We start from the raw sequence: 27,034 nt of genomic DNA, 5'->3' as shown, positions 1-27,034 counted from the left end.
GACCTCTCTGCCACTTAGCTCTGTGACTTTGGGTGAATTATGCAGTGTTCTTTATTTTGTTTTGTTCTTAGCCTCAGTTTCCTTATTTTTAAAGTAGTTGATAATTAAGTTTGTAAGAAAGTAAATCCTAAATAAAGTTTAAAAGAATTAAACTTATAAAATACCTAGCAGTTGTTAAATACTCAAGAAATATTTTCTTCCCAGTCTCAAGCTGCTGCCCGTCCCCCCAGATGCCCTTCTTTTTCCTTGAAAGAGGAGACCAACTAACAAATCTCTTAAGCACCGTTCTCCTAAAAAAATTTAGGTGGAGAGGATTTTAGTGATTTTTTAACACCTTCTCAACTCTGTAATTGTTACTGAATGCAATTCTTTTCAGTAATTCATCCCAGATAAATTTTTATGTATTTTATATATAATTTAATCTGTGAATATATCATTTCTTCATTTACAAATATATATATTTGACTACATAATTAATGTGTGATTGAATGTGAAGAGTTAGTGGGAATAAGACTTACGAAGGCCAAAACGATTGTCAAAAAGTAGGGAAATGAATGAATAGAAAAAGAGCCTCCATATGGGGCACATGTTGAAATTAGAGATAACCTTGAGTTGAAGAGACTCCCAGAACCTAAAATTTAGAATTGCAGTTTTTGAACATTATATCCTGAAACGTGATTTTCTGCAGTGCTTAACATTTGTCATCCTTAAAACTTACCTGCGGCATTCAGAGTTATCACTGTCTATTGCTGAGAGATAGAATCTGAAGGATCCACTGGAATGGTGCACCCCTGTCCTTCATCATATAAATTCAAACGTAGCTTGCATTGTATGTTTAAAAACTATAAAATCATTGCTGGTCAAGTGAGGAGGCGCTTTCATTTTTGAAAAGGCATAGCCTATACAGCTTTATAAGCCTGGCTTAGAATAAAATTATGCCAAGTCTTGTGAGTTTTGGGGCTACTAAATTACAGGCGGTCTTTGAGAGAGAAATTAAAAAATTAGCTGTTTGGAATCATTGGTATCTGTTGTATCCACTCAAATAATGTAATACATTTGTATCTGTTAATGGTATTATCTAGAGGAATCTTCTTACTTATTTAAAAATGTTCTAATAAAATCTTTGTTGGAGAATGTAACCTAAAAGAAAGCTGACTTGGTATGGTCGGTCAGGGTCATGTGGTTGTGAGAGTTAGGAAAGTGAGGATGAGCCCCGCCATCTCTTGCCTATATGTGCAGTAAGGAAGAAGTACGTGCCGCTCTAGTGTTCGGGAATGTGAGTCTCTGACTCCCATCACAGTTACTAAAATTACCAGTAATGTGTCTTTCAGAAAAATCCCAAGAGCCTCTAAATGTTGATTTGGGGAAAGAGGAATGGTTGGAGGAGTTAGAGAACATTTTATTTTCCAAATGTAAATTTTCTGACTCATGAACTTAATGGGGAGCACTTTCAGTGCACTCGCTAAGTACCATGAATACTACTGCTTTTGGAAAGCTTATTTTCAGAACCTCCATGAATTGAATAATCTCCATTAGTGTTTTAACAGACCTGCACATATTTACTTGTTAGATTGAGCTCTACTGCAGTGGATTAAAAAAAAATCTTTAGCTTATAGACTTGGTTTGTCCTCTGGGGCTGTTTTTCTTGCACTTGTTTTACTTTAGTTTTGGGAGAAATAATAATAGAGAAACTTGCCATGTTCTATCATTTTTATAACCCATTTTCTCTTCTTTCAGCTTTACTTTTAGAAGCCCAGTCAACACCATTTCAGGTCACACCTTCGACTATGGCGAATATTGTGAAAGGCCTGTACACTCTCAGGCCAGGTAAAGAGCCATATATCTTTTGGGGTTAGACTTGTTTGTTTATTTATGACAGCTCCAGCCTTATCCAAAGGTCAGAGTTTGTCTATGTGTTTTTTGAGACCTAATGGTATTTGGATTTGTTATAGCCAAAAAAAAAAAAAAAAAAAAAACTCACACGAAAGCAAAAACTCAGTAGATACTGCACTCATCATTGTGAAATGTAAACTCAGGACTCCCCTGGAATTCCTTCTGTACTGATGAAAACCAGCTAGTTTAAGAAATACAAAAACTAATTGGTAGCAGACATTTTGGACAAAATTGATTCTCATATCCAGTATTAATCTCTGTCTTTTGTGTTGTGGAGTTTCTCCTTTACTTGTACCCCCCCCCCCCCACTATAGATATGCATCGACATACATCTTCCTAGGCATCTCATCTTCCTAGGCCCATTGTAACTTGTAGGGAATCTAGAAGTGTTGGTAAAATTACAGTCATTTCATAAGTTTACTGTGAAGAAAGAAATACTGAGAAAAGCAGAACCAAATGTCAAAGAGCACTATATTCAAAGGCATGGTTGATAAATTATCTCAATGTATCTATCTTAAAAAAGCTACTGAATTTAAAGGAATTCCAAGATGTTTTGTATATATCTTCCTGTTTGTAAGCCAGAATGTCAAAATTTTCATACAGTTGTATAGCAGATTTTTTTTTAAGATTTTATTTATTGATTTGACACAGAGAGAGAGATCACAAGTAGGTAGAGAGGCAGGTTGGAGGCGGGGAGAAGCGGGCTCCCCGCTGAGCAGAGAGCCCGATGTGGGGCTCGATCCCAGAACCCTGGGATCATGACCTGAGCCAAAGACAGAGGTTTTAACCCACTGAGCCACCCAGGCGCCCCGTATAGCGAATTTTAAAAAAATCTGTAGTAGAGAGATTGCAAAAGTTCTCAGGATAGAACATTGTGCTACCACCTAGAAACATAAGGGATGCTTTCTTGACATTTCTCTTGTCGTTTAAGGATTAAATGAAATAAAACATTATCTAAAGAGCTTAACATAGTACTTAAACATAGCTAATAGCATTAGCTGTTTTTATTACTATCCAGTTAAGTCCAGTAGTTATTTTAATTAATTGATGGCTTGATTGTTTGCTTAAAAATATGTCAGAATTTAGCTTGCTGAAATGGAAACCACTTAAAAACAGTGGTATTGTAGGTAGACTGTGATGTCAGAAATACCTTCTTTCCCAGGCTACTTTAAGCAGTTAGTCTTCTAGAATATCCAGATGTCATGTTACCTTAAATTTTCATCAGGTCTTAAACTTTGTTCCTCATAACTTCATAAACAGGTTATTCTCAGTAATTCTATAAAGTAGCAAAAACATTTTATTACATATGTCCTATGAACTAATGTTTGTAGTTTGACAGTTTTATGTTTATTTTACTAGATGTGCTAAAAATGGCTCATGAATTTTTCTTTTAGTGCTAGGTTATGAATGATTTTCTTTTATTTTGGAAGACATCCAAGTGCATTATAACAAATTTCTAAATTCTGTCTCCCAAGTAGGCAGCTTTATCAGCTCTGGCTTTTATCGTAAATAACAATATTGCAGAATAAAGCCAGTCACTACATATAGAAAAATTCATAGGTATATTTTTATCTGGGCTTGAGCTCTTGTAATAGGATTCATACTACTTGTGAGGAGAATTCTGTATTTGAGAGTTGTCCTTTTGAAAAGGAGAATTTTATCAGAGAATAACCTTTTGCTGCCCTAGGCATTTTCGGAGATACTGTTAAACATATTTTGATATTTACATGCCTTCCCAGTACCCATTGTGTTCCTAGTTTGTTAAAGTAGTTTTATTCACCTGACAGATTAAGGTTAAAATATTTTAAAGTTATTTTAAATATTTTAAAAGTTGAATTTCAAGTGTAAAAGTTGCATTCATTGCACTGGTTCTCAAGTGCTGATCTTTGTATGATGAATACATTTGAACTTAAACTAAATTCCTGAGCCCTAATCTTTGTAGGTTCTTAGGACTATTAAAATTTTGGGTGTGTTTCCATCTGATCTTTAGAAGCTTAGTTTAGGCACAGTGCCAGCTGTCCCATCCTGCACTTCTTCATTTAATACACACTCTTTTCTTTGATTTCTTCATCTTTATTTTAATGATTGCCTGGAGTTCCATAAAATGGCAGATCAGTCTGTCTCCCGCCACCTCTCACTGATGGATCAGTGGTTCTCCTGGGGGCCGTACTGAGACTCTGAAGGTATATTTGAGTTGAGCTAGAAGGAGGGACACTGTTGAGAACATTTTGCCATAAGTTTATACAAGGGAAGAGTGGATTGTTTTTTGTGGTACTTGTTTTTTTGTTGTTGTTGTTTTGTTTTGGTCATGTCTAACTTAACTGTTCTCCTGTTGGACATGTTTTACTTACCATTGACCCAGCACTGCACAGCATCAAACATGTCCGCCCCCCCCCCCCCCCCCCCCCCCCCCCCGCCGGCAACTCCCAGATTTAGAATTATTTACTCAGATTACAGTTTTTAAAGTGAGTTTACTGGATTAAACCCAGATTGACATTTTATGGTTTTTTGATCTGTACAGCGAAGTTGTTTTCCAAAGGGAAAATTTGAAAGGGCAGCCTTTAAAAGGATCTGAAAGGGTAACAGTGCTAAATTAGGACCAGCAACAAGGAAGGCAGAGTACCCTTGTTACAGGTGGATGTTATTTATATTTAGTGTTCACAGATAAAGGGAAGAGAGTGTTCATTTATCAGCAAAATGTAAAAATATCTGCTTTCTTTGTACTGTTAGTTCTTTTTAGAAAGGAGATTTAACCTGTTTGTAGATTTCTTGTCAGAATGGGATTGCATTGCTTTTTTCCCCACTTTAAGTTTGGTTTAATAACATATATTCTTTCTGTGAACAAAGAAAGCTTTCCTTTTTTCATGTAATTTGTCTTTATGATTTCCTTAATGGATCTTTTCCTTCCCTCACAGAGTGGGTTCAGATGGCTCCAACTCTGTTTTCTAAATTTATTCCAAACATTCTCCCTCCGGCGGTGGAATCTGAACTTTCTGAATATGCTGCTGAAGATCAGAAACTTCAAAGAGAACTTATACAGAATGGTTTTACGAGGCAAGTTTTTTTTTTTTTTTCTTTTTAAACAAAATCTGTCCATTTCCTTTGGTCACTTGGTTTGACGAGGGAGGCCAGAGTTCTTAGAATGGGAAACAGCCACCAAGTAGTCAAGGTGATGCTGCTGGGGGAGAGGTTAGCTGCCGGTCTCTGGAAATGGTGAAGCTGGGATTTGAGTATATGGAAACTGCCCTTCACTAAACATGGATTTGGAAGAAAGGAGCTCTTTCTGGGGAGCAGTGAGGCTGGGAAGCCTAGAAGGGCTCTTCCAGTTGTGACCTTCTCCACTGTTCTTAGCATTGGTGAGATGTTATGATTACTTATAATGTACTTCTATGACTGAACTAGTAAATGACTAGTTTGTGACTAGTCAAAGCAGCTTTTCGATTCTAGTTATCTTATTTTGCTTTTGCCCTAAAATCTACTTGTTTCTCCTTAAAAAAATAGGATATCTCTTTATATGTGTCCAGAAAATTTGCCTTGCTTGGTTTTGATATACACGTGTCAAATTTTAGGGGTGAGTTTTAGTTTTAGGCGTGAGTTTATTGATGCCTGATTTTTCTGAAATTTGCAATTCAGGATCCTAGCTATAACCCAGAAAGTCTTGAAAAGTGCATATTTTCAACTGAAATAGAGTATTCTGTGGGAAAACACCCAAGTTGCATCACCAGATCATTGAAGGGTACAGTAAGGCCTTATATTTTCATGATCCTTACTTTTTACTCAGCTCTTTTCTATATCTTCTCTTATTTAATTCCTGACATTAAAGGAAGAAAGTTATGGAAAGTTAAGACACCTTGGTTCCTCCCTGAGGTATAGTTGTGATCACAAATAGTAGGTTGAATTTTGACTCGCTTATCTGACTAGGGCTGGGGATGGACATTCCTCTTTTATAGTTTCTGAGGCCAAGCTAAATCTCAGATAACCAGTCTTGACCAAGATTATTTTTACTGTCTCTGGTCTCAGCATAGGTTAGGAAAGAAAGCAGAAAATCTGTTCTTTGCAGCCTTACGCATTGCTGTTTATTCCTGTTTCGTCCTGGTGCCATCTGTATTCCTGTGGATGCGGGGGCACTGAGTAATCCACGGGTCATTGGCTCACTCACTGGCAGCTCACAAAGGAAAGGCTCCTGGAAGCTGTGTAGGTAGGTCTCGTAGACCTGACTTTCTTGGGTCAAGTTAAGGGAAGGCAAGGTCATAGAAAATGCTGGAATGTTGGCAGGTAATTTTTCTCCTTCAAGTCCAGTGGTCAGGTGTTTTCTGACATTAATTACCATATCTCTAATAGTGGTATTATTTTCATATAGAGAATGAGCCTGTTTAATGCCATAGTAATTTTGCTTACTTATTTTTAAAGAGCTATTATATTCATGTGGTTCAAAAGTCAGAACGATACAGGGAGTACACATTGAGAAGTTTTGCTCCTACTTGTCTCCCCATCTATTCCTACCCCTTTAGGTGACTGTTTTATTAGTTCCTTATGATTCCTTTCAGTGCTTCTTTTAATATACAGATACAGGCAAACACAGCATGTATTCCTACTTTTACTCCTTTCTTATCCCTTCTGTCGTGTAGATAGAACTTGTGTAACTAGTCCCTTGTGGATGGCAACTGGACTTATTTCCAGTTCTTGCCGTGACAGAAAATGCTGTGATGAGTACCCTTGCACATGCATAATTATGTACCTGTTGCCGGTTTATCTGGAGAGTAAATTCCCATAAGTGGGATTGCTGGGTCAAGAGTAAATGCGGTTGTAACTTTGATTAATATCACCAAATTGCCCTTCATAGGCGGTTCGTGCCATTTTGCATATCCACCAGCATAGTTTGAAAAGTTCCTCTTCTTCATGGCCTTGCCATGGCTTTGGATTTTCACTGGTCTGGCAGGTGAAAAATAATTACTCAGATTGTTTTAATTTGCATTTCTCTTACTAAGAATGAAGCTGAGAATATTATCAGGTTTGTATTTCTTTTCCTGTATATGGCCTGTTTATGTCCTTTGCTCACTTTTCTATTCGTTAGCCTTTTTTCCTTGAATTCTAGGAGCTATTTTTATATTGAAGAGATTGACTCTCTGCCTGAGATAAAAGTCTGTTAGTTTTCGCAATTTGTCTATGACTTTGCTTATAGTGTTTTTTTGTTTTATTTTAAGTCATGCAGAAGTTTTTTATTTTTGTGTAATTTTATCAGGTTATATCTTTATGGGTTATGGGTTTTGAATTGCAGTTAAAAGTTTTTTCTTAAGTAAATACAAAATAATCTGAGTCTACCTTTTATTGTTTTCTCTAGGTTTACCATAATATTGACATCTATGCTTTTATTAATGTTTTTATTTAAATGGTTGCTTTTAATTTTAGGGGTGAGTTTATTGATGCCTTTAAAAAATAAACAGGCTTCTGAAAAATTTCATTTCTATGAAGCAATGGATGAAGGTAGCTCTTGTGGATTTCTCTGAACACCTTGAACTCACCTTCCACAACAGTGTGTAGAACTATGTAAACATGTCCAGAGACATTTTCCTAACCCTTATTTTGGAACTGAAAGAAGACACTGGGGTGCAGGGCTGCATTTAAAGTTCGTATTTCAAGAGGTGATGTGATTAACCTGTTTTGTTGCACAAACCAGATTGGGCCATTTCTAGAATTAACAACATACTATACATTAATATGAGAACAGATTATCCTGTTGGGTACTTTGCACATTGTAGGTCTTGCCTAACCTGACATTCTCGGACTTCCTGCAGTCCACTGCTGAGCTGGCCCACACCTGTCGGAAAGGATGGGCACACGTTCTATACTTAGCAGTTGAGAGCAAGTCTGTCTATGCTTCCAGCTCTTGTGTATGGGCCTTCCACATTCTGCCCTGCCAGACTCAATGCTGCCTTTGACCATTATTTGACTAGGATTGTTTTGGAAAAAATGGTGTCCATGGGTGCAGAAAACCTTGAAAATATAATACGGGCTATTTAACAAGAATTCTGTTACTGGCTGTTCTGATTGAGCAGTCATTTTATGGTTTATTCCTAATCAGTCACATGATTCCTGTTCAGCTTTGTGAACTATTTTTTCATTTAGGACTATGTTCTGTTTGCGTGGATTGGTCCTGAAAGGCAGCACCCAGCTTTGATGTAGATGGCACAGAATGTCTTCGAAGTGTTTTGAAATGATGTGAATATTGTCAAATATATCCTCGACTACAGTTAATGGGTGTTTCTCATTTGAGCTGGAGTTTATGTGCAGCATCTTTAGATACATGGAAATAGACTTATTTGTAAGCTAGAATTAACATATAAGCTAAAAACAGCATTTTGTTTTTATCAGTTATCTGTGTAATAGAATTGATTATTGGAGGGTGGGAGAGAGCAGGTTGGTGTCTATTACATTATGGAGGAAAGCTTGTTTGGGAACTTCTAACATGCATGCCCTCAGATGGAACCTTCTCTTTCGAGCTGGCCTGTTGAGCCTCTTCAAAGCTTGTAGTAAATAGCTTTTAAAGGCAAGTATTTTGCAGAGTAATTGTTACTTGGATTTCTGGTACAAAATGGTACCTTGTAGGAGTATTGTTGATCTTTTCAGTTGAGAGGGTCACTCTGGAATTGGCACTTTTTCATCTAGTAACAAGGGTCTGGTTTTGAGGACAACCATAGCTTTCTAGACTTGGGGCGTTAGGTGATGTCTTTGGCAGCCTCTTGAGTAGATCACATCTACATTATCTCTCTGTGACTTCTGTTTTCACGGCTATATTTTTCTCCTATTAATTTTGCATGTTCAGTTTTTATTTAACCTTTCAGGGGTGGGAATGAAAGTTATCTATAGAAGTTGAGGTTCTGGATAGAAAATCTTATGTCTTCCTTTTTGATCAGCATTAACTTATTTAGAATATTTGGTGAATGTTACTGTGATGGTACTCACAGAAGATAATATATAAGTGTAGTTAATAATACAGGTTACCAACTGGCTTTGTAGGCACAGTGTTAACAGGAGGTGTTTAAAAAGTGGCATTAGGACACAGGTGTTGTGAGCTCTGTAGGCTGTCTAAGGCTAATACATGCTAAATGTGGTGCATGGTTTTCTCTAAATGCCCAGCCTAGAGACGAACCCTCAGAGGCCATTTGGTGTCTTCTCTTCCTGCCCGGTCATTGAGACTCCTCACCTCGCCCAGCAAGAGGTTTCTGTCCTGGGAAACTGCTAATCTAGAAGATCACTCTGAAGCACGAAATAATCACTTGGGCTGTCATCTTCATAGTCTGTCTCTAGAGGCCATTCATCAATTATTCACTGATTTGTTAATTCAGCAAATACTTATTTTTTTGCTAGATACTGTTCTTAGGTACTAGATAAACAAATTCCTGTTTTTTTGTTTTGTTTTGTTTTTAAAGATTTTATTTATTTATTTGACAGAGAGAAATCACAAGTAGATGGAGAGGCAGGCAGGCAGAGAGAGAGAGAGGGAAACAGGCTCCCTGCTGAGCAGAGAGCCCGACGTGGGCCTCGATCCCAGGACCCTGAGATCATGACCTGAGCCGAAGGCAGCAGCTTAACCCACTGAGCCACCCAGGCACCCACAAATTCCTGTTTTTATGGAGCTTATGTTCTAATGTTGGGAGATAAATAACAAACACGTAAGCAAATTATTTCAAATAATAAAAAGCGCTGTGAAGAAATTGAGACAGAGCATGGGCTAAAGAGTGAGGGAGTGACCAGGGCATGTGTGAAGGGCTGGTCCAGCTAACTGGGACATGAAATGCCTTCGCAGGGCCAGATATTGCAGTGAGGCCGTAGGTGATAAAGAGACAGGCACATGGCTAACTGGTGGCACGAGTGCTACCAGCAGGGAAGACGTCAAGTACCAAAGTGCTGGCAGGTCCCAGGGAAGAAGGAGAGCCAGCATGGCTGACATACAGTGGGCGGTGGGGAGGTAGGCAAGAGCCATGTCTCATAGGACTGGGGAAATGAATTTGAATTGATTCTTAACTGTAATGGAAAGCCACTGAAATAATCTAATTTATGCTTTTACATAAGATTGCTCTGGCTCTGGCCTGGGCTAATAATAAGACTCTTGCAGATTGAGTAGGGGAGAGATAATAGTGGCGTGGGTTGGGAGTGTAGCCATGGAGTTGATGGGAAGTGTTTGATTTTGGATTATGTTTTGCCAAAGAGTGCTCCAGAGGGAGAGGAAGAAAGAAATCAGGAATGAGCTAGGATTTTGGTCTGAGTAGTTGAGTGGCTAGTAGTGCCATTTATTGACGAGGACTAAAGAAGGAATAGGGATGGAGTGGAGTCACTGGCCATGGTATACTGGCAGTATTTAACCATCATCTAAGTGTCAGTGGTGAGGAAACAGTTGGACTTACAAGTCTGAAGTGTAGGGAAGAAATGAGAGCTGGAGACAGAAATCTGGGAGTCATTGGCGTATGGATAGTATTTTAAGTCACAGGACTGGTATGATTGCCGTCCTCAACAGTGTAGAATATATACACGGAGAAGAAACAGTGACCAAGGACAGTGCGGGGTAGAGCCAAAAGTGTTTTGGGAAAGAGGAGATGAACTGTGTAGATGATACTGAGGGACCGGGCAAGAGAAAGCTAGCAAATCCATTGTTCTTACTCATTACTTGAGCAGTTTAGTTATTTGTCTGGATTATTGTCTGAGAAACTGGAAAGATAAAACTAGGATATATAGGCAGCACAGGACCTAGTCAGGACTTCTATTTCCTTATTTGTAAAGTGGAACTAGAACTTCTGTAGGTGGAGGAGAAGAACTGCTTAATATATGTCAAGGTTTGTGTTCTTCTACCTGCGGGAAGGGTATTCGTATACATTAAGATTCTGAGATGGTGCGGGTACCTGGGTGGCTCAGTCATTGAAGTGGCTGCCTTCAGTTCAGGTCATGATCTCAGGGTCCTGGGATTGAGCCCCGCATTGAGCTCCCTGCTTAGTGGTGAGTCTGCTGCTCCTTCTCCCTCTGATCTCTCAACTCTCTTCTCAAACAAATAAATAAAAATCTTAAAAATAAAAATTCTTAGATTTTTCACGAAAGCCTTAAGCAGAGTTTGGTCGTAAGGCTTTCTGCGGGGAGGGTTGCCTGGGTGGCTTAGAAGATGGAGCATCCAACACCTGATCTCAGGGTCGTGAGTTCAGGCCCCATCTTGGGCTCCCCGCTGGATGTGGAGCCTACTTAAAAAGGGGGGTGCATTTTGAGGGAACATTTTGGATTCATATTTGAAGTTTGTCCTAGTATAAGCCAGGTCACTAACTATGTTGGTAGCAGAATCCAAGTTTATCTTCAAAGACATTTTTAGTCTGAACCTATTCCTAGAACCCAGTATAAACCATTTTTATGGCTAACCCTTCCTGCATTTAATAGCTTTCTGTATTTAAAAGGCAGCCCCTGGGGTGCCTGGCTGGCCCAGTCATTAAGCCTCTGGTTTTGGGTCAGGTCATGATCCCAGGGTCCCTGCTCAGCAGGAAACCTGCTTCTCCCTATCCCCCTGCTTATGTTCCTCTCTTGCTGTCTCTCTCTGTCAGGTAAACAAATAAAATCTTTTAAAAAATAAAAAATAAAATAAAAGGCAGCACCTCTTAGCTAAGAATATTCAGGTTTAATGTCAGTTTTAAGCTATGCTGTTAGAACTGAAATACCTGCTTTCCTTCTGTTATGGGTTCCATCCCTTCATTTCTCCTCTTTTGGTGTATGAAGATGTCTGCGTGTTCTGTTGATTCCTTCTTCTTTTCTTATCCCCAGAGGTGACCAGTCCCGGAAGAGAGCTGGGGATGAGTTGGCTTATAGTAAGTAACAATGTTCCTTACCATTTCTGATGGCTTCGTTATGCCAGGCAGCTCCTGGTGAGGGCGGTGTGGGGAATCTAAGGAAATGGTGTTCTCCAGGAGGCACTCTGTGTGGTCAAGGCCAGACTGTAGAGCAAGCTGCGGCGGCTCTGGAGTCTAGTTGGTGGCCGTGGTTTCCAGCAGTTGTCAGGGGCCTCCCAGATCCCTGATCATACAGCCCCTTTCACTTCAGTCAGCTTGTTTATATATATATATATATATTTTTTTAACCTCCTTTTGGGGATTGCAAGAGGGGCGAGAAATACATATTAAATAGATTCTTACCATTATCAGATGCTATTTGCTATTCATACTTTTTTCCGTTGCAATGTTTTTTTTCTAGACAGCTCGTCAGCATGTGCAAGTTCCAGAGGGTACAGATAGTGAATGTATTGACTGTACTTTCCTTCCCGAAAAGAGGACACACTGGAGCTGCAGAGACTGTATTCGGAGCACAGCGGGGGGCCTGCAGACACTCAGGAGCTCTGTCACAAAGTTGTTCTTGGAAGAGGATGTTGGACTTCTTTCTTTGGTTTGTAATTTTAAAAAAAAACAAAAAAACTAACAAAAACAAAAAACAGTTGCTGCTAGACTTGGGGATGATTTTGAAATGGGACAATCTTTTAATGAGTTTATCTACAGATTCTGTGAGGAACAAGCATCTTGAAAAGCGACTATTGCTAAGGGAAATCCAGCAGCCAACATCAGCAGCTTCCTCCAAAAATACAAGAACAGAGAATCTTTTTTTTTTTTAAGCACTTGTTTTGTTCATTCATGGACTTGGCACTTCAGCACATTGGCTTTGCACATCAGAATCTCTTGCTTTAAAATCAAGCAGATCATTACAGTACAGTGTTTTTTGCCCATTACCAAAAGAAACAACCCCTTTAAAAAGAGTTGGTCTTTGTTTAGCATTAGAAAGTCTCGTTAAAGGAAACCGCTAACTTGGCTTCTGCCATAACTTTCCCCCTCACCAGTTCACAACTTTTTTCTACTCTGTGCCTTGAGCTTTGTGCACTTTGCAACTCTGTGACCATGGTGTTCAACTCACAAATGCTTCGTGAAAAGGTTTATGGTATCACAGACTCCCCCACTAAGGTGTCAGGTGTGACTTTGTAGCAGGATGCTTAATAAGTGGGAAAGTAGAAGCGTGTTGCTCACTGGTCGGATCTCCCCCTGCCTCACTGTGGCATATTCATGTTCATGTTGGGGACCAACTCTGTAGAACATATCCATTCCCTCTGTCACATCACATGATTTCACCAGCTGCTGGAGGACTGGCAGGATGCTAGTGTAGGAATGCACTGCTCGTCAGCACTAAAGCTCCCTTTTTAATATCGTGGAGAAATTTCCAGTGGTAACAGCTAGTTACTGTGATGCTCTAGGAAGCAGATACAGTTATTCAATCCAAATATAATAAATGGTGTGGGCTTCTGGATCCATTTCATTTTAAATGGGTGAGATAGGTACTTTGAAAAACAAAGTTTGCCGTCTGCATCTTTTTTAGCATTATATTCAAGTATACTAGAGAAGTAGCATTGCTGTTTCAAGCTTCCTTCCAGCTGTGGCACAGCTATATATATATTTTTTTCCCTACACCCACAGTGCTGTTTAGGTTCTTACAAAAGACTCGAAAGCTTATTCTAGTTGTTTCTGGAAGGCAAAGAAAAATAGATGTGGCAGGTGAAAACATTTTTCTTCTCAATTTTGCTTGACTCTAAATTGAGCCTATTCTCGACTCTGTTTGGCTATGTCGTACTACTGTTTATCTCTTCAGAGAACTTGGGGCAAAACAAGATGTATCAGGGATAGTGTCACAATTCTGATTGTCAGGTTTCTCGTAGAGTTGCCTTGTCAATTCAGTCTGTCTTTTCTCGGGAGCAGGCTGGATGGGAGAGTTTGGAGTGTGATGATAGAAGCAAGGAAGTCATCTGATAGAAGTCCTCTGGTGGCAAAATTACTGATCGGAGAAGTAAATGTAGAGATTGTCAGATTTTTTAAGTACTTATCAACGAGAGTTGGTGGATTTTGCAGAGGACTTTGACCCAGACTCGTTTAACTCTGTGAGCATGTTAGATTGTATTGGTAAACACTGAATTACTGTAAGGATATACACAGGCTCTCACTGTGCCCTGTGCAGGTTGATTTGGTACCCCAGCAACATTGTGGTGTCAAGGAAGAACTCCACTCTATCATGAAGTCCAAATTTTACTTTATGCCATGGCATGCTTGCTGCGGCCTTATAAATAGAACACCTGCGACTGACGTCTCTCCTGAGTGGTTTTAATAATACTTCTGAAAGGAATAAAATTGGGGTGTTTCTTTAAATGTGGATGAATTCTTCATTATCCTAATAATGTGCCCAAATGCTTTTTCTGGGAGAGTATTCTTCGGTCAACAATGGAACTTTCTCTATAAAAGCATTGTATTATGATGTGAATTGGCATTAAAATCTTTGGATGCTTTAGCATTATTAAGTTAATGGAGAAATATTTTATATTGTCTTATTATTATTATGTTTATGTTAACAAAAAGTGGGCAAAGTTTGCAAAATTTAGTTTCTTTGAATATTTGCACAGCGGCTGCAGCTCACAGTGGGCCAGGGCTTGGTACTACAGATCCATGAATGGGAAGACACTGTAGAAAGAAAATACTCATCTTCCTAGCGCATGTGACCTGGTTGCTACTCGTTATCTTGGCCCCTTGAGGCACATTGCGGGATGAAAACCCTATTTCTTTATGTAGAAATTGACCTTGCTTATTTAATTGGGTTTCTTAGCAAAATTCCAAGTTTGCAACATGAGAGGAAATAAGATTTGCTCTCCATTTTGTATTGACTAAGCATGGTCAGCCAGAAAGTATTTTCCTCTCATGTTTACTTGTATTCTTCTTGCTAGTACTGTATCTAGTTTTTCCATCCCAGTTAAGTCCTGGCTTTTGTGGGGCCCAAATCACTGAGGACAGAAAATTGTACATTGATTGTCTCATTAGGCTACACGTAGTTGATTCGGCGAGCCTGACTGGTGTGTGTGTGCAGCCTGAAACCAGACTCTCCAGAAGAAAGCCAGCTTGGTCACCTTGGAATAATGACCTGTCAAAGTAAATGACGATGGTTTTGAGAGACGGTACTTACTTTCAGAGTTGGCCTTGTGCTTCAGTAACAGTGTCCTCTCCTGGTCTCTGTGGTCACAGCTGTACCCTTACCTGACAGGAGCTACTTTCCCCCCTGTTTTCCATGGGGCGGAAAGCCAAACCTCATAGAGTGTGACTCTTAATCTAGTAGTTCTTAGGTAGATTTAGAAGAAACTCAAACCTGGATGCATGAGTTGTTCGTTATTAAATTTTGTGGGAAAGTTACTTTTTTTTTTTTTCTGTCCCTTTTACAAGATTGAGGCAGTTCCTCTCCCTTTCTTTGGGGTATCGGAGGGAAACAGTGGTAAGTGAGCCGGCAGGAGGGTGGGCGCCCAGGGCGTTCCTACTGTGTGCGTCTCTGGTGCCGCAGCCTCATAGAGCTGCCACTCCCCTGGCTACAGACGCCGTGCTTTCTGTCAGGTTGCAAATTTGCACACAAGAAGAATTCCTCAGGAAGAGTTTGCACATGCATCGCCTTGCAATATTCTGTAATGACCGAACAAGGGACTTGAATGTTTTTCAGCACAAAAGGAGAACTTTAGAGTGGTGGTCTGTGCACACATACTGGCAAAGGTCATGGTGATCTAGCAAACACGATTGGTTTCTGCAGCATAAAGTGAGCAGGAGCACTTGTATCATAGTATTTAAATAAGCCTGTTTAATCTCCAGAGTAACCCTTCCAGATTTTGTCTTCTTTTCTTACTGAGACTGGCTATATTTTCCTCTGTGTTTTTTCTGTTTTATGGCAGTTAATTATTTCCATGATTATTATAGAAGCATTGCCCTTGAGCTGAAATTCAGTTGTTTAATAAGCAGCTATTATTGAAAATAACTGAACATTGTTTTATGAATATACACTAATCTGAGATAATAAAGTATTTTAAAACTAAGAAGCAAAACAAAAAACGTAGGTTAGGTATCCAGTCAGTTTGGATGTTTTGAGCTGATTTTCTTTACGGCGTCTCATTGTGCTTCACAGTATTATGTTTACTTTACTCCAGGTCTAGGCCTCTTAAGGGGACTTTAAAATGTAAGATCAGAATGTGAATCCCTTGACTGACACCTAGAATAGGTTAATAGGACCTTTTCAATTGTGGTTGCAGTTTTCAGTAAGATTGCGTAAGATAAAGTTCATGTTTATCAGAAGTTAAAATAGGAGTTCTTGGAGAAATGGCTTTCTTGTTACTTTCATTACGCTATGGAAATTTGCCCCAGTTTCTGGCCACCAGAATTGATGAAAGGACCCTTGATTTTTTCAAGGGTAACGATCTGTTTTGTCCCCTTAGTTTTGATGAACTAAGTCACTGACACTTTCCCTCCTCCCCTGACCAAGACCCTATTTTGAACTTCTTTCCAGAGCTGAGTGGCACAAGTACATATACTATTTCTGCTGATGTTGATGGTGTGGGTGTGGGAGAATTAGAGAAAATCCTCCTCAGAGGTATGTTCTAACAGGACCTCAGTACATGTTGTACTCCCTCTGGTCGAAAATTATCTTCATTTCTGGTTGGACTGTGTTGCTTAGAAAAATGTTAATGGTTTAAAATTCTAGGAAACTTATAGTGTGGCTCTGGGGTAAATTTTGTGGTTTAGAAAAAAATAAATATTTTGTATTGATTCTAACATGTCATTTCAATGTGGCGACGATGTACTAAATGCAGTAAGACTGTGGATGTTCCCTCAGAAGGGTATGTTTTGTTAAACAGATGGCAATTTAATTGCTCTCATTAGCTCTGTTTGTCAATATTATGACCATGCAATGCAGGAGAAATTGCTCAGATGTGAAGTTGTGGGAGCTATGGCTGGAAACAGGAATGCTTATGAGTAAATGGGAGGTCGAATGCAGACAAGAGGCTCTTGCCACCCACCAGCACAGCCAGAGCAAGGATGAAGCAATGAAGTCTAGTCCCTGGTGGTGCTTATTTGTTGGAAAGCATGGTGGCGCTTAGAACAGGGTGTTATGTACACCAGCTCTTCCCAATCCAAGAAAAAATGGTGGATGAAACTCTTCTTGATGGGGGATTAAAGCCACTGACTTTGGCTCTGACCTTTAACTCTTGATGGATTTGGATTCACTCCTTCTGTATTAGGGTGTATACCATCACTCAAAAACATTGTGGTTAATGAAAATAAATCTTGTACAGATGTCCTTGGCTTGTTATGTTGATACTTGGTTCACTGTAACTTTGTTAAAATACGGAACATACGATTTCCCTTACAGTATATTCATAATGCCTCCTAAATAATAACCACACTTAGCACATTGTCTGTTCTGTCAGCTGGTTAATCAGCTGGCAGGGTGAGTGTCCATCTTGACCTTTGTACCAGTGATTGGAAAAAAAGGGCGTGTGTAGTTAATTATATACATTGAGTTACCTAGGCTGCATATGTATGCAGTATCTATACATATGTACATATATATGTCATTTTTCTTCTTTAAACACTGGCACATTATGGACCTTTATCAGAAGTTTCTGACTTGTGGTTTTTTGCATTGATGATACCATGCTTTTAAAAAATAACCCTTTTTTCTTGCTATGAAATTAATATTATTTCCTAGGTTTTATGAAATCTCACTTTGCAATTTTAGTTCCTTTTCGCTTCGCTTCGCTTTCTCTTTTCAAGTGTCCTTCCTACAGTGTTCTCAGAATGCCAGTTGTCATCCTCCTCTTTTTTTAAAACCCAAGCTGTGTTGTACTGGTACCTTCTTTTTGATTACTGCACACAGCAGGATTCCGTGACTGTCTTTTCTCTTTCTCTGCATTGAAATCACCTGACAGTTTCCTCCTTCAGCTTTTTCTTTGTTTCAGCCATGTAGGGAGTTATTTAAATCCTCTCCCTTCCCTTAGCAGATTTTCTTTTTTAACTGAACATTGAACTTTTCTACTAGAGTCAGTTCTTTTTGAGTATGTTAATATGTGTTTAATTTATTTTCTCTGTTGGCTTATGTCTTCATAATCTGAAATTCTAAAACATTTTGAATTTCAAAGAACATGGTTTCGTAGAGGAATATCTTACAGATAATCTGAGAGCAAAAGTCTGTCTTAGCTTTACTGAGTTGTGTGTTCTTGCTTGGGTAAGGTTATTTTTCTCAACCTTAGTCTCCCCATATTAAGCCCTCTTTCTGCCCTAGATTACTCATGATAGAGCATCTTCCTCGGGCAATGGGTTTCATTGGCAAGAGGAATAGAACAATTCTAAATTTCTTAATTATGCACCTTAAGTGACTAATAATATACTTCAAAACATATATTTAAAAAAACGGCCACAACTATAAAGAGAAATAAGGTAATCTACCAATATAATGGGCATCTTAAACATACCTCCCTGATTAATTAATAGATCGTGAAGACAAAATCATGACTATGAAGGGCATGAAGATTTAAATAGCATAACTAATAAATGAGACCTGATGGAGATACAGAAAATCTCCCTGCACTTCCCAATGAGAAAATAAGCGTTTTTTGCAAACCAAATCTAACATTGCATTTAAAGTACAAAGAATGATGACCAAATTGGATTTATCCCAGGATGTAAATTGGTTAATATTAGAAAATCAGTCAGTGTGACTCATCTGTTAATGGACTAAAGTATGATCAGATTGTGAAAATCCAAAGAGTCTACAAGGCAAATTAAAAGACTTAAGAGCTTATCAAGGTTGCTGGAACAAAATCAATATGCAGATGTCAGTTACATCTCTATGCATCCAGCTACAAGCTCTCATGTCTCCACAATTTATTTTTTTAAAAGATTTTATTTATTTATTTGACAGAGAGAGATCAAAAGTAGGCAGAGAGGCAGGCAGAGAGAGAGGAAGGGAAGCAGGCCCCCTGCTGAGCAGAGAGCCCAATGTGGGGCTCGATCCCAGGACCCTGAGATCATGATCTGAGTCGAAGGCAGCGGCTTAACCCACTGAACCACCCAGGCGCCCATCCACAATTTAAATATAATTAAAAATTTATAGTAGGAACAAAACAATATAGAGTATGTAAGAATAAATCTTAAGAGCTGTGTAAGCCTATTAATGACAAATGGTGATTAAAAAAAAAAACAATACTTCTATTGATCTAAAGGACTATGATGGAGAAGATTATCTTGGTCTCAACTCTTTGTCCAAATTGGCTAATAGATTACTGCAATTCCAACAAAAAGTCCCAATGGTTTTCACTGTGATACTTGACAAGCTGATCCCAAAATGTAAATGGAAGAGCAAAGGGTTAAGGATATTCAAAACATTATTAAAAAAGAATGAAGAGTGAGGGGGAACTAGCACAACCAGATTTTAAAGTTTACTCTAAAATGAAAAAAACAGAAACCATTACTCAGACATCTAAAGAAGCAACAACAAAAACTTTAAAATGTAGTGATTAAAACAATGTGGAATTGGGATAGAGATTATGAGTAGATGAATAGACAGGGACAGATTGCTCAGAAACTGATCCAAATTAATACGAGAACTTAATTTTTAAAAGGGCAGTCATGGCAGACCCCAGGGAGAAGGACGGATTATTTAATAAACGGGGCCTTGGTAATTTTTCACAAAGGGAAAATGTGAACTGGACCTTGCCTTGCATCAGGCACAAAAAGCAATCCCGGGTGGATTAAAGGTTCACACAGTAAAATTAAAACTATAGAACTTTTAGAAGACAGTATAGAAGAATATTTTTATGACTTTGGGGAAGGGAAGGATTTTATAAACAAAGGAGGATGTGCAAACCACTGAAAAATGAATAATTTGGCTACATTGACAGTACTTCTGTTGACTGAACATTTCAGAGTGAAAAAATGAGCCCAAAGTGGAATATGATACAGATGTTCACAGTATACCTAACTTGTTAATGAGCTATCTGCATATAAACCAGTAACAAAAAGAGAAATGGCAAAGATGCAGACATTCATAGAAGAAGAAACAGAAATGACCAAGCCTGAAAACATGTCTAACTTGATTAGTCATCAGGAAATTATTCCATAAGTATCATTTTCTGGCCATCAAATTGTCAGCCACCCAAAAAAAAAAAAAAAAAACCAAAACCAGAAAATACCAACAATTAGAGAGATGACAGCAGGGTCTTTTTCATCTGCTGCTGTTGGCGTGTAAGATAGTGCTACCACTTTGGAAAACAGTATTAACTAGTTAAGTTGACCACAGATATATCGTACAGGCAAGGATTTACGTTCAGAGAAACTCCTGTGTAGGTGTATACACCCAGGAAACCCACAGGAATAGTGCGGCGGTGGTGTTTGTAATAAGAAGAGAGCCCAATGCCCATCCACAGTATAATTAGTAAGTGAGTCTCTGTGTGGAATTCTGGAGAGCAGTGAGTGTAGTGTAGAGCTTTGCACATCGTGAGTGAATCTCAGAAGTGACGTTGGCTTACGTCAGAATGATTCATGAGTAGTAAAGCTAAAGAAAAGGAAGATTAAAAAATCTTTGTTAATTTTGACAAAATTAACAAGGTCGTGGTTTGCTTAGGGATGGGCTGGAAGGAAAGCAGAGCAGCACGGGCTTGTGAGCACTTGATAACAGGAACTTCTGACCGTTGTAAATACGGCAGTTCTTGAGTTAATATGTATATTCGATGCAAAATCAAATGCCAAAGAGTATTTATTTTTAATACAAGTTAAAAATTCATATGGAAGTAGAACATGAAAATAGGAGGATCTTCATTGAAAGGGGAGGGAACTTGCTGTACCAAAAAAAATTTTTTTTTCTTTTAAGTGCAATTAAATTTTTACACTCATACAAAAATAGACCCCTCAATTGAAAATAGTATTAAAACTAAACTCAGATGCTTCTAAGAATTTAGAATGCATTAAAGGTCGCTTTTTGAAATAATTCCGACCATGACGGATTACTCAATAAAGGTGCTGGTTTCAGTAGAGAAATTTATTCCCATCAGACCATTCACCAAGAGAAATTCCAGTTGGACTAAAAGTTTAAGAATAAGTTACAAAAATGAGAAGACAATATAGTTCATATCCGGGGAGATTGGAGAAGTTTATTCTAAGGATGTAAGCAGTGGCAGGAAACAGCGCTGTCCAAACCTGAGTGTGTGTAGAGCACCACCCCGGCATGTGCATATAGACGTGTATTTTTAAGTTAATGTTTATGTACTATACTGATACACATAAGGCAAAAAAAAAAAGTGAAAACGTTTAAAGTATCTTTTGTGTGTATTGTAAAAAAAAAATACCTTTGCTCTTTCTAAAACTTTTTTTCTTTTAGTGAGAGCTGTACAATTAAAAGTGCTTATTATTTTTGAAACCTCTAGTTTTAACATTTTGTGATAAAAATTACTTAATTTCTGATTCTAAGGTAAGTTTATTCTAATGCTGGGTTTTAACGGCTATTGTAGCTTAAAAAGCCACTTCATTACCATCTGTGGATCCAAATAACTGTGCTTAACCAAGAAACAATGCTCATTTTCCACTTCATCTACTAGTCTTCAAAAGTGTTTGTTGAAATCTTTATAATAAATTTCCATCTTTCTCACCATCAGTACCTTGTTCTTGCTCAATTGCAAGTGTGGCATTTTTACTGGTTAAAAAAAAAAAAATGGGTTCAAAACTTACTGAGGGGCGCCTGGGTGGCTCGGTGGGTTGGGCCGCTGCCTTTGGCTCGGGTCATGATCCCAGGGTCATGGGATCGAGCCCCGCATCGGGCTCTCTGCTCAGCAGGGAGCCTGCTTCCTCCTCTCTCTCTGCCTGCCTCTCTGCCTGTTTGTGATCTCTCTCCTCAAATGAAAAAAAAAAAACTTACTGAAAGTCATTTTTGGATTTCATTTCCCAAGTTTTAACTTTGTACTTACAAGAGTTTTTAATAGGTACCAGTTCATTTTCATAAAGCTGGAAACACAGGTCTCACCATTTTCAAAATGCTTTTAACATGAATTTGTTTTGGAAAAGGTAGCTACTTTCTTACTCACTGTTAAAATATCCTCTTTATCTTGAGGGGCAGGTAAAGTCTGTTTTGTTTTTTTTTTTAAATACTTTTTACATTGTATATTACCGACACGCACTTGTCACCACAAGAAAGGTTGGCAAATTGCAAACATTTTCTTTTTCTCAATAAATATATATCACTTTAAGTTTGACAGTACTTTTTAGAAAACCAGCAGCCTCTTGGGATTTAAATTTCCCCTTCTCAACAGGTTCCACAGGAGAAGCCCTACAGAAAGTGGTTTGATCATTTTTTCCTACTGTTCCCAGGGATGGTACATAGCCAGCTCCCAGATGCGCACAGAGAAGTTCCATGTAATGGTGACTTCACAGCATAAGGGCTGAATTCTCTCCCGCCCCCCCCCCCCCCCTTAAGACGAGTTGGGAGGAGAGAGAAGCAGAGCAGGAGAAGACTGTGAGCTGTGCTCTGGGGAGAAAAACGCCTTGGATATCCCCTAGAAGAGATTTTCCTCAGGAAGCAGCCTCCAGAGCTACCCGTGGAAGGCAGGGACGCCCTGTGTGCACAGAGTCCTCTAGGGCCAGCTCCAGGCTGGCCCGTGGCTCTCCCCAGCTGATACCAGGCGAGGTCTTAGCTGGATTGGGTGCTTCAATCCCACTGCTAAGGTTTCCTGCATTTCCCAGGGACATCTGGAAGCAGGTGAACCGCATGAAAGACTCTGGGGAAGGAGTAGAGCCCTGTCCGATTCAGGGAGCCAGAGCAGTGCCCCCATCTCTGCGCGGTTGGTGCCGGCCGGCCGGGGCGGTCCTTTGCTGACAACCCCCTTTCTGGCCTCCACTGCCTCCCGCTCGGGTGAGTTCTCCAGGGATGGACCCAGGGTGCTTCCGGGCCCCCAGGAGGAGGGGCTGCAGAGGTGCAGGTAGTTTCCTGCCACCTCAGAGGATGCCTCTCAACCCTTTCCCTCACGGGGAGCGCAGTCAGGGCAGAAGCGCTTGCCTTGGCTCTGCAGAGGGCCATCTGTGGTCGTGCTGATGAAGTTCTAGAACCTAAGTGAGGTTCGGTGGGCTGAGGTCCGGAGCCGATGACCAAGAAAGAATTCTCGAGACATCTTTGGTGCAAAATGGTGGTTTATTAAAGCACGGGGACAGGACCCGTGGGCAGGAAGAGCTGCTGCCCCGGGTTTTGAGGGATGGCAGGTTGTGTACCTTGCGGTTGGGGGGCGGTGAGGGAGGGGAGGTTTCGACGGAGTTTCCGGAAGTTAGGGAGTGCCTGCAAGGTGCCGGGAGGAGGCCTTGCCCTTGGGGCGTGATCACTGTCGTCTTTAGGCCAGTCATTAACATCAAGATAGTTGGGAGATTGTTGGTGGGGTGTTCCGATCCTGCTGTCATTTACATTCCCTTCTACCTCAGCCTCCTCAGTCTCATTTATGGTGGGCAGGGAGACAATTAGGGCTTGAGGAACTGAGAGTTATGTGCCTCTGGAGATTTGTGCTATTGACAAGGTAACCTCCCTGTTTGTAGATCGCTAGGACTTCTGTAGAGCAAGGGAGATTGCTGTCCTGCAGGATTGTGATCTCTGCAAGTGAACTCTTTATCGTTTTATGGCAGGCAGGGAGGGGTGCCTGAGGAATGCTACACACATTACGGAGGGGAGGGGGTGCAAGGCGCCAGCTTTTGCTCTGTCCTCAGCCAGCCTCCTGCTCCCTCATCAGTGCCCTCGAGGACAAGGCTTGGTGGCTCGGCCAGCAGGCGCGGTTAGCCGACCACTGCCACACCCCCTCCCCGCGTGTGTCTGCCCCTCTGGCTCTGTGCGTGTGCCGAGGACATCCTATAGATGGAAGTCGAGTGTGGGTTTGTCCTGCAGGAGCCTCGAGGGGGGGTCAAAGCCCACAGCAGTGGGAGGAGGATTCTACACCCTGGAGAATCAAGCTGGAGGCTGCGGCTTCTGAGCAGCGTCTGGCGCCCTGCCTCCGCCTCCCCCGGCTGCTCGCCTGCGGCACCGCGCAGAGGCCAGCGCCCCCAGGGGCCCCTGTCACAGCTTCACTGTTCTCCACGGCAGAAGTCGCGGTTTTCCCTTCCGTCTCTCTGGGCAAGGTTTGGCGTTTTCGCCAAAATCCGTAAGCTCAGTCTACACAAGACGACGTCCGACAGATCCCAAGTGAGAGACTCTGTGCAGGACGCCTGGCCACTCCCTCAGCAAAGGTGTCGTGGGCATGAGAAATGAGGAAAGACCAAAAACCCGTGGTGACCTTGGAGACATGGTGATCACAACACAATGTGGCATCCTGGGACCGAAAAAGGACGTTTGTGGAAAAGCTGGAGGAATTGGAATAAAATCTGCGGCTTAGCTAGTGGCGTGGTACCAGTCATGATTTCCTAATTTCCAGAAATGACCCCCACATCCGCTTTAACCCTCAGGGAAGCTCTGTACTATCTTCGCAATGCTTCCATAAATCAAAAACTGATTCCCAAAAGGTTTTATTTAAATCCCATGGGTCTCTCAGGGCTGGAGAGGGGTGTGACATAACAATCACCAGTTTGTGCTGCAGAAGCTCACAGCGGCACACGGTGTGGGCCCGATGGCGGGTCGCCGAGCCCCACCAATAAAAATACCTGTGTTTTGAGATAAATGTTTATCTTCAAATCAAAGGGTCTGAGCTTAACAACACCTGTGTTTTGGTCCTACTGTTCTCTTGCTGGTGTTGACAGTACATTCCAGCTTCTAGTCAGGGATTGGAGAATTGGGTTGGTATTGGTATTACCAGCCCAGCTTAGCCAAAACAACCCGGCAACTCATCAACTGACGGAGGAAGCTTTGGAAGACGGGCAGTTGAAGTCCTTGGCCCTTGGGTCTTCTGTGGCTGGGAGGTCTTCCCCCAGCGCACTCGGGGAGTCCCTCTCTTCTGGGTTCCTTACACCCTCTACTCTCGGGCTTTAGTCACATACTCCCTGGTTCCCACAGAGCTGGAGTTTGCACTTTGACCGAAAATCATGCTAAGTCAAGCTGATCCAAGGTGTGAGACCAGGAAGTACTGTGCAAACACGGCAGGAAGGTTACAGGCCCCAGCCCCACGTGCTGATAGGAGAGCAAGCCAAGGAAAGCAGGCTTTCTGCTGGGAGGGCTATCTTAGCAGGGGTATGGGGGAGCCTTGGAAAGAAACAATGGGCAAATGTGAGAGGCAGGTGCTCCAGTGAAGATTGGATGTAAAGGCATTTTTTAAAAATTTATTTATTCTAGAGAGAGAGTGCGTGTGCCAGAGGGAGAGGGCAAATGAGAACCTCAAGCAGACACCCCCGCTGAGCACGGAGCCCGGCGCAGGCCTCGATCTCATGACCCTGAGATTATGACCTGAGTCAAAATCAAGAGTCAGCTGCTTAACCAACTGAGCCACCCAGGTGTCCCAGCCATGAGGGCATTTTTGAGAGCTGAGACTGCCAGTCATATCAGGCCATCCCGGGCCAGGGCCCATGGGGAGCCACTGTGGCCTGGACACATGGGGTGGTGCAGGGCTTGGGACTCAGGCTAGGGGAGCAGGTGGCAGAGCTGGGACAATGGTTGGGACCTCTCTGGCAGCGTGGAGCAGGAGACAATGGACACGAAGCTGCGTTGGGGTCAGCTAGCTCCCAGTCTATGAGCGGTGCGTCCCTGTGTAGGTCACTCCAGCTCTCCACGCCTTGGTTTCTCCTGCTGTAAAGCCAGAGGGCTCAGGCTTTCGCTTGTTCTGTGGCTCAGATGCTTCTCATCCTTCAAAGGATAAGAACCACCACCGTGGGGACTCTTCCACTGTCCCGTCACCCAGCGTCGGCTGTGGGCTGGGCACTGTGTGAAGCATGCTGTCCATCGTCTCACGGAGGCTCACAGCAGCTCTGGTTTCCAGTGACAAGGGTGGGGCTCACAGATATGATGTGATCTGTCCAAGGTCACCCACTGGGGACACAGCAGCCAGTCCTCAACGAGTGCACACTGTTGGTTGATGTAAGGGCTGCAAGATGTAACCAGAATGCAGGCTGGCAAGCCCAGCAAGTGCTCGCGGGCTTCCCTGCGGTGGCCCTGCTGCTCCTGGGCACAGCTATCTGGAAGGCAGAGGTGTCCCAGGGCCATGAACGGCCTCCCGCCTGGTGCTGAGTCCTCAGCCTGCGGGCTGTCTCGTGCCAGCAGTGTTCTCTGCTGGGCAGTGCCTTCTAAGCTGTGGGTGGCCACTTGGCCTCCAGGCAGAGCCCCACCTGAGTGGCCAGGCTCAGGGAAGACCAGATTTTTGGGGCACACGAAGAGGAGCCCCACAGGTGGGCAAGAGCTCGCTCAGCAGAGCCAGAGACTCCCAAGGCCAAAATGACGTCCCTGCCAACAGCCAGAAATCGCAATTGAATGGCTGATTGTTGTTTGCTGTTTGGAGGGACAGAGATCAAAGCCAAGAGCACACAGACTCGGGGGACATTGCACCCTGTTGCAGGGAGAGCTCAGCTTAGAATCTGCAGCAGACCGGGGGAATTTTGGCTTTACCTTTAATTCATCAGGCAAGTCACTGAACCACTCTGACTTGCAGTTTCCTCATCGACAAAACCAAAAATTGGCCCATGGCGGTGAACACCAGTTAGGGTCCTCTGACCTTCCATTTCCCTTCGTATAGTTCTCTTCAGGGGATTGTTCCTCCTGTTTACCACAGTCTTGGGGGCACTGCTGGGGAAGCCCTGGGCGGGGAGACTGCCTGAGCTGGGAGACTGCCTGAGCCACCTAGGCTTTCTCCCCCGGAGCTGGGATGGTGTGCGGAGTGATCGCCGTCTGAAACCGGCAAGAGCAGAGAGAGAGGGACTGGGTGTGGGTCCTGCCACGGAGATCCCTGGCGCCGCCAGGTGCGGGGGCTGCAAAGCATGGCTCTCAACACTCCTTCCACCTGGTGACCACCCTCCCTTTGCCCACCGTGGCCTTATCTCCGTCTCCAGGGGTGGCAGCCGGTGACTAGTACTCACAGCCCAAGCTCTCTGGCTGGACCCCCAGAAGATCCCTTCCCCAGAGTGAGGACTCTGCTACCCACTTTGGAGCCTTTCTTGTTTCTTTTCTTTTTTAAATTTTTATTTATTTGAGAGACAGAGAGTGAGAGAAAACAGAGGGGACAGGGGCAGAGGAAGAAGCAGGCTCCCTGCTGAGCCGGGAGTCTGATGTGGGACTTGATGCTGGGACTCCAGGATCGTGACCTGAGCTGAAGGCAGCTGCTTAACCAGCTGAGCCACCCAGG

At 41.8% G+C, this 27,034-nt stretch overlaps 1 protein-coding gene across 1 annotated transcript in view; it reads left to right on the top strand.

The window, feature by feature from the left end:
• Positions 1-21,402, top strand: part of CACUL1 (CDK2 associated cullin domain 1) — a 73,866-nt gene extending 52,464 nt beyond the window's left edge. The window contains exons 6-9 of the mRNA XM_059398690.1: positions 1,738-1,827; positions 4,809-4,947; positions 11,689-11,732; positions 12,115-21,402. Coding sequence (XP_059254673.1) covers positions 1,738-1,827; positions 4,809-4,947; positions 11,689-11,732; positions 12,115-12,155 — 314 coding nt within the window. The 3' untranslated portion in view covers positions 12,156-21,402. The remainder of the gene's footprint in view (positions 1-1,737; positions 1,828-4,808; positions 4,948-11,688; positions 11,733-12,114) is intronic.
• The last annotated feature ends 5,632 nt before the right edge of the window (positions 21,403-27,034 follow it).

This window comes from Mustela nigripes, chromosome 4 (genome assembly GCF_022355385.1).
Source record: "Mustela nigripes isolate SB6536 chromosome 4, MUSNIG.SB6536, whole genome shotgun sequence".
NCBI classification, from domain to species: domain Eukaryota; kingdom Metazoa; phylum Chordata; class Mammalia; order Carnivora; family Mustelidae; genus Mustela; species Mustela nigripes.
The sequence above is the reverse complement of the archived record's forward strand: the minus strand, read 5'-3'. Positions and strand labels throughout refer to the sequence as shown.